This window comes from Dermacentor silvarum, chromosome 4 (assembly GCF_013339745.2).
Source record: "Dermacentor silvarum isolate Dsil-2018 chromosome 4, BIME_Dsil_1.4, whole genome shotgun sequence".
NCBI classification, from domain to species: domain Eukaryota; kingdom Metazoa; phylum Arthropoda; class Arachnida; order Ixodida; family Ixodidae; genus Dermacentor; species Dermacentor silvarum.
Window position 1 is genome coordinate 208,764,369 of NC_051157.2, and position 8,215 is coordinate 208,772,583.

Genomic DNA, 8,215 nt, shown 5'->3' on the forward strand with positions numbered 1-8,215 from the left:
AATTCGGCAACAGACTTCGGAGGATTGCGCACTAGACCAGCGAAGAGCTGCTCCTTCACCCCTCGCATCAGGTGACGCAACTTCTTGTGCTCGGTCATTCAAGGGTCTGCTCGTCTCAAGAGGCGTGTCATATCTTCGACGAACGCAGTAACGCTTTCGTTGGGAAGCTGGACTCGGGCCTGGATTGCTCGTTCGGCTCGTTCGGGGCGATCAGGACTGGCGTAGGTGTCTAGTAGCTGACGACGGAACTCGCGCCACGACGTCAGTTGCTCCTCACGGTTTTGAAACCATGTACGCGCGCCGTCCTCCAGGCAAAAGTAGAAATTCCGTACGTTTAGTCGCGTCGTCCCATTTGTTGTATTCGGCCACGCGCTCGAAGTCGGTCATCCAGTCTTCGACGTCTTTGAAGACATCGCCATGGAACGACTTCGGCACCAGTGGATTTTGAAGTGTGTAACGGTTAGTCATTGCACGTTTCATACCGGTTGGGGTAGTCTGAAGCACTGCGGTGTCTTCAGTATCTTCAGGAGGCAGTCGCCGGAGCCTGCGGCTGGTCCGATGGACGGGAGTATCGACTAACACAGGGCTGGTGCTTCCGCTCCCAGGAGGAGTCTGCGGCATAAGTGAGAAGTACCCAGCACCTCCACCACTTTGCCACGCGCCTTAAAAGGGGGCTAACGACGTTTATTTATGAGCAGCTGGGCTCTGGAGAAAACGGCGGCGAGAGCTAACTATCGAGCGGGGCGGTTAGCACGCGCACTTCTTTCTGCTTGCGCCTCTGCGCTTGACCTGTTCCTACTACTACAGGTGACAATATATATATATATATATATATATATATATATATATATATATATATATATATATATATATGTTTTGCTACAACTACGCGTTTTTTCTACCTGATTTAAGCTTCAAAGTTAGGGTGTCGTCGTGTTGAATTAACGTGAACAGTGATTCATTTATCGCACTGAATGAAAAAGCCTCTCCCTGCTCCTTCCTTCTGCCCATTACCGACACTGAGAACTTGGAGATTGCCATTAATCACACTTTTTGTTAACTAAGTTACATTTTTTGCAGCAGGAGCTTTTCTTGCTTTTTCCCTCTTTCTGCAACATACTGGGGATTGGGGACGTACTTTTCTCAAATAAAGATAAATGAACTCAGAGCATGGACCAATGATGCAACAGGCAGGCTCTGCGAAGCATCGCTGCGAAGCCGCTTGAGGAGTTGGGGCTTCAACTCAACTGTTTTCAAAACGAGATTGGTTGCACGCCTCTGAGGTCAAATAAAGCAGGCGTTTAATGAGAAAATGAGTATTAAAACTTAGATAACCCAGTACACATCCGGGTTTCGGATATTCTAAAATAGTGTTAAAGCCAATATTATCCTATATTTATAGAAGTCGTACTTGCGCACTCCTGCTACAATTTCTCGTACGTTGAGGAGAACCTGGCCCTGCAACGAAGTCGTGGATACTTGTAAAGCATGTGATTAATAAATAGCTGAAAATAAAGTGACTTTGGTTTCAAACGGCTGCTATTGTTGAATTTATCATTTACTTCGACAGCAATTAAAAGCTTGAAAATTGATATGTAGTGTCCTTACGTTGTTTCGTCGATTTCGACGATGGCGGCATACTTCGTTATCGCAAAGGGCGACATTGCAGTGGTTGAGGACGATGTCTTGGTTTTGTTACATTGTAAAGAGGAAGCTGTGCTTGAGAAGATGGCCGCCAGGCGAGCCTGCTGCTTGTCGTAGTAATTAGGTTCTGAGCCACCGGAATCGCTGAAGTCAGTTCTTTGTCGTGTTGGAGCTTCAGAGAAACATTCATGACTAGAGGCCGGATTTTTAGGCACTAAATGTGGGATTTCGGCGCCTAAAAAAGGCACATAAAGCCTCATTTTAGGTACTATAGAGGCCGAAATAGGCGCCAGAAACCGATAGCAAGGAACGACCTGTTTTATGTATTGAATGCGTGTAGTCAATTTTCATGGCAAGAAAATTCGCGTAGCACTCACTTGTGAGATTCGAAAGGCAGCTGCCGTAATGTGCAAGCCATCGCTTCACAAGGCTTTGCTGGGCAGATGAGAGGCCACTTTTTATAACCAAAATTTGCATTGGAGTTTTTAAGGTAATTATGCATAAAATAAACTTGAAGTTTTGGAAAAACTGCTAAATTTGTAACATAGCACAGTTACATCGATCAGCGCCACGTCACAGACGCGAGAGAATTTCGCAAGAGGCGTTTCTACCTTTAATGCGATTTTAACTTCGATTAAGTCACATTTCCTGTGACCAAAAATTTTGGCGAGGACTAAAAGACAAAAACGATCCTTTGTTCAACTTGAGAATTCGCTAAATAAAGCTGTGAGCACGGTCCTCCTCTTTTACGCTTGATTGTGTGGGCGTTCGCTTTTGGAGAAATAGACATTGCGCAAAATAATGAAGGGCTTTACAAGACAGCCGTTGTCCCTGTCCATGCAGCGAAGCTCTTTCGAACTCGCTTTTGAAATCGGCGGGATATTATTTGCTACATTGATAAGCCCAAAGGACGCTATGTATAGTTTATAGCCTTTGTTCAAACAGCGACAATCCGCGCGTTAATTAGCCGTCTGCTGAAAATGCTACTATTTACAGCGATGATGATTAGCTGAAGCCCGTTCCTATGTTCGCTCGGCAACTCGGCACAGTAAGCCTCAACGACCACGTTCAGCCTGACGCACGCGTCGCCTTACTTTGAAACGTGAACGGCATAACACTGCACTGGAATCCTTCAGCAGCAATCTGTGTGGGCAATGCGACAACTTAATCCATGGTTCGTGGAAGACCATGATTTTCAGCAGTAGCTGACAGTCACGTCATTACATGGCAGCTCTACTGACAGACACGCCGACCAGTTTTTACGCAAGCATCATTTTAGTGTCGCTTTATGTGGCGCAAGCCACATACAGGAACACTTCGTATATTTCACCCCGAGCGCTGTCTTGGGGGACGTGAAAAACTCGCGCTTACGCACGCAGACAGAAATGGAGAAACCAGGCTCTTTCTAAAAAAAAGTCAATCTTCTTGTCATTTCTTTGGTCTGTGTCGTCAAACACCAATCGCATGACAGTAGATATGTGCATAGCTTGCAGTAACACTAACAAATAATTAACTTGCGTCACCTGCATAGGATTGTACGAAGTTATCATTAATGGCAAACAAGAGGATCGTGCCGTCGGCGACAGGGGGGGATAGCAAAAGAGTTGTGCATACTCTGACGCAGTCAGATTGTCGGTTCATTGCGACAGAAAGAGTGCGTGCACTGCTCACAAGCCTGACATTTCGACGAACAGCGTGTAGCACAAGAAGAAAAAACAAAACCAGATGAGGACGAGGAACAAAGGAGGTCGTCGGCTGTTGGTCTTTTTCTTGCGTTACACTCTGTTCGTCCTAAATGTCAGGCTTGTGAGCAGTGCACGCACTCTCTTCTGTCGCAATGAACCGACAATCTGACTGTGTAAGAGTATGCACAACTTGCGTCACGCGCTGTTTGTCATAATGCAACATCGACTCACCTTACTGACATTGAGATCCGCCTCTTAACTAAAGCCTTTTTTCGTTTGTGTTTCTCTCCACTTAAATGGCACTGTACTCATAAACTCTATTATAAGCTAAATTTTACTCGGAATTAACTACGATTGCCCCATTGAAGCACTTATTAAAAGCAGGAATACCCCCAAGCCGATTTGAACATAATTGATCGCACTTTACAGAGAAATATTCAAACGAATGATGAAAGGAGAGTTTTGTGTAATGCTTCAAGCATTTTTTGCGAAAGTTGCCGGAAATTTGTAACTTTCATAAAAAACAAGCGTGATGTAAGTATGTAACCATGCGTCCAAATCGGATGTTATGATTTTGTAACTGTATCTGTTAGATCGTCGAAAGAGAACAATTATGGTGTATTAGCTTACGGCTCATGCGAAGTTATAAGATTGTTTATTCGTATTCTGCTAAACTAGTACTCGTGCGTTAAAATATAAACCCTTTTCCCGGTGATCCTGAGGGCGCCGCCATGCTTGATCCCGTAGTGACGCGTCCATTGCTTGCATAAGCTGCCTCGTGGCCTCCGTGCTTATAATGTTTGGGAACGATGCCGATGCGGCTCAGCACACCTCTGTTTCGGCGGATATTGCAGACGATGACTGGTGGACGACACGAAGCAGTGGCGACAGCTTCAGAGGGCTTGTAAGCTCTATTGGAGCTGATTACGCCTTGTCCAAACGGTACTAGCTAGCAGCGTATGCGGTGCTTGTACAAGAAGGGGGCCAGAAGTATATTGCAACCTGTCCAAACTTTTCTCCTGTGAATTAAATCAGGTTCAGTGTGTTTTTCTCTTCGTTTTTTATTTGGCTAACAGTTTACAGCATCGGCTTGTCATGTTTGTGACTCAGTAAAGTTCCTCAGTGCAGTTATTATCTGATTGTCTATATTCTGCCTAATCGCTCGCGGGTTTGCTCAGTTGCGATAGATTTGTGCTTGCTGCTTACAAGGCTTGGAACTTAGCTGTTCTGTGCTCTGTAATAGCTTTTTGCAAACACGTATTGTCGCTAGTTACTCGCTTACTCTGTGGATCATCACGAAATGTTAAACTTGGAACATTCGTGTGCTGTCACTGTAATCGCCATCACCCATGCTTCGGCGCATTTATTCAAGAGTCAACCCATCTACTTATTCTTGATACATTGGCGGTAGAGTGGGCGTAAGGTTGCGTGTGGGATGGGGTGTATATGTGTAGATAGAGTTCGAGAAACTTACTATGCCAAGAAGCGGCGCTACTGCCTTCGTTACTGTGTAAGGAGCGATACTCACTATAGGCGCCATTCCGGGGTTGAAGCCATATCTTTGGAGGTTAGCGATACAACACCGGTGAATGAGTGAACCTTTTAACCTTGAGGAAAGCCGTGCATCGCGGAGGGTCGGCAAAACAGGCACTCCCTATGTCGCCGCCGTCCATGGACTTGGTCACACATATTCATTCCGTTCCTTAATGTGCCAGTCACTATTTTTGCAGCCACCTAATGCACGTCTTCCCTCTATCGTTCCACATCTTAGAGCATGAATGGAGCACAGTGCGTTAGCGAACCCCCAGTTGCATTTGCGACAGCCGATCGCACAGTAGCAAGGCAGAAGCGACAATGGTTTCGTATTCGGGAACTTTCACTGAGGCTGCTGAGGCAACGTGCGGGGGCGCCGCCGGAAGCGTCATCTCCTTCCTCTAGAGCAAACTGATACGCGAAGATGGTCTATGTTCTTACAAACGGTCTATATGTTATAATTCTGCCGCTTACTATGTCACAATTGGGGGCGAGCTCCACCACTGGAAAAGCTGGCGATACCGTCGGCGTGACGTGGTATGAGGGATCACGTGGACAGAGCGGCCGCGTCGTCTGCTTCGGAAGCGCCGAAGCGAGCTGAAAACGAAAGTTTAATACCACCTGCGCTACGGTTCTGATTAAATGGGGATGCTTTCCCGCTTCGGGCGTCTGCTTGACAACGCTTGACAACACTACAATAGATAGTGGCTGCCTTTGAAGGCATCCAACATGGTAGGCTATTGCTCGGTACCGCAGTGCCGGACGCGTACGCAACGGAGCCCGCTGTCAGCATTCACACGTACCCGAAGGCCAAGAAGCCGCGTGTAGCTTGGATTGCGAAACTTAGAACCGGCAAGCAGCCATCGGCTACAACACAGGTGTGTAGCAAGAACTTCCGCGAAGGAGATTTCTGCTACGGCGTTGGGGCTGCGATGTTCGTTGTGTAGCAGAAAGCGCGCACTGAGAAGCTCGCCCTCGCGCGCTGCCCGGTTAATGTCATGACAATTTGGTCTATGAACTTGTTCATGATAGCTACTGGCAAGTTCACCAGACTGCAATGGGAACGGTAAGAAGCACATTAAAAAAAGGCGTGGCATGTGCTCATGTTTGTGTTATCGCCAAACAATGAATGTGCTGGATTAAAAAAAAAGGAGCGGGAAATTCTTCGCTAAGAAGGCCGATAAACGTACAGTGCGACGCAATTAGAGAAGTAACGATATTGAAACGTCCAAGAATTTAGAAGATCAGAAAAAAAATGATTGAATCGTCGCGATGGCACAAGTCACCGTATAGCGTCGAAGTCCGTAGTTATAACGAAATTATTCTTGAACAGCTCTGATAGCATCCACGCAACAATGGTTGCTTGTGTACTGTCAAATGTTCGTAAGCTGCGGCCTAAAGCTCACGGCACGGAGGCAAAACGCGCTCGCAGCGAAAGCGAAACATTGTGCGCGGACATGCATGCAGACGCGGAGTCGGTCGCTGTGAACCCGTGCGATCGCTGCATTGAGGCATCATTCTGTTATGTGGTTTTACAGACAGCACACTATAAGAACACATTTCACATAGTCTGCTCTCAGCGATTTCCTACCATTCACGCAACAAGCTGGTTCGGGGTACTCCATCGCGTCGACCGCGCGCGAAGGGCGTTCACTGTACGTATTCGGTAAAGAGATAGCGCCTGTAAACTATTCTGTGCTTTCTGTTTGCCCAAGGTTATTATTTTGACAGTAATAAACTTCCCTTGCTTCGAGAATAATTACAGAAATGGCCAGGAGGGCTTCCTCATGGTGTTTTATTGAGTGCCGACAGGCAAATCTATGAGGAGTGCGCCGCTTTATCGCTCATACTATACGCAAGCGAGGCGCTTCCGACAGATGTCGACTCCGTAAGTCCTCGCCCCCAATTGAAAACGTCCAGATAATTGCGATGCCTTTATTGCCGAGTTGCACAGTTGTAAACTTCGTGCTGCATGTTGTCTGAAATTGTTTTCACCTCTTGGTAATTGATAAATTGATAGCTTAAACCAAATTTCGCTGCAAAGAATGAGTAGATTTAAGGGCTTATTTTAAATGCGACAATCTTCATCGAAATTGGATTAGTAGACGGTGAGCAAAATTATTTTTTTTCACTCCTATATGATCTGCATAGGTCACGCTTCCTCTTGAATAAAATTCACCGCGAAATTTCACCTTCAAGAAAAATTTCTGCGCCAACCGATAAATCATTTAGCTCGTTTATCCATTCTACGCCACATCAAGTATTTCGTGCACAGAAATTTAAGTGGCTTGCTTTTACTTATTTTGTGCTGACTAATCTGCGTGCGTGTTTTAACATGGCCGTAAACAAAAGTTATCTCCAGTTATGATATAGACATATATGCAGTCTTAAATACACCTAAATCAGTATAGCGGCGTATAGTCAAGTAAATCAGCCTGAGGAATGGATGTAAGGAGACTCTGAGTTGAAGTTGGCTTGGTGATGCACGAGCACGATATACCAGTTGCAAGGGATCACGCGTAACAGTCGAAAGCGATGCTCAGGAAATTCGTGCGCAGTAGCACAAACTACAGAAACAAGCTCAGTCAAAGCTAATTGCATGGTTCGGTGATGGACGACGCTAAGTATGGACAATGCCGGTAAGTGACGCTCTTTCTCGTCCCGTTCTATAACTCACATTGTTTCGCGTTACCATGACAAGTATCAATCGATTACCCAAGAAAAAAGTAGTGACGATGCTACATTGTAGGACGAATGGCAAATGTTCTTTAAATTCATACGTGTATCTTTTGCAAGATGAACTGATCAAATTGGGAAATAAAGAAATAATAAAACTTACCGTGGTAGCCAAGTGTAGTGACGCCCAGAGCGCGACCGCCATAAAAGAAACCAGCAGTCGAACCCAGGACCTGCTCTGCACCGCTGTTGACACTACGGTCATGGGACGAGGTGGTGCCTACGAGTGCAAGGAGTTTTATGAGTTACGTCATGGACGAATTGGTGACACTTTTCTCACAAATATTTCCTGGGTTAAGGGGCCACTAGTCAAGACAGCAAAGCATATTTTTTTTTTACAAAAAGCGCATCCGACATGATCGCGCAAGCAGCCAGGATGTGTGGAAAAATAGCGTACTTAAGTTTTTTACAGATAGCCTCACTACGACGTTCTACATACATTTGTTGGCCACGTGTATTCGAGTAAATGCGGCACGCGAATTTGACACGCAGGTTTGCCTGCTTAGCTACTCGAGAATTTGCAACAGCCGGAGTAGTCAATTAATAAGGAATCGAACATATGTTGGTCATTCCGCAGTAACGAGTGGTGGTTGGTAACTTAACCGTACTTTTTTGTG

At 45.8% G+C, this 8,215-nt stretch overlaps 1 protein-coding gene across 4 annotated transcripts in view; it reads right to left on the minus strand.

The window, feature by feature from the left end:
* The window catches only part of LOC119449210 (adenylate cyclase type 3), a 233,067-nt gene that overhangs the window by 64,450 nt on the left and 160,402 nt on the right, over positions 1 to 8,215 (minus strand). Inside the window, exon 8 of one of the 4 annotated variants that reach the window (XM_049666343.1) lies at positions 7,702 to 7,818. The exons of the other annotated variants lie outside the window; for them this stretch is intronic. Within the exon in view, the coding sequence (XP_049522300.1) occupies positions 7,702 to 7,818 (117 nt within the window). The remainder of the gene's footprint in view (positions 1 to 7,701; positions 7,819 to 8,215) is intronic. 4 annotated transcript variants of the gene reach the window in all.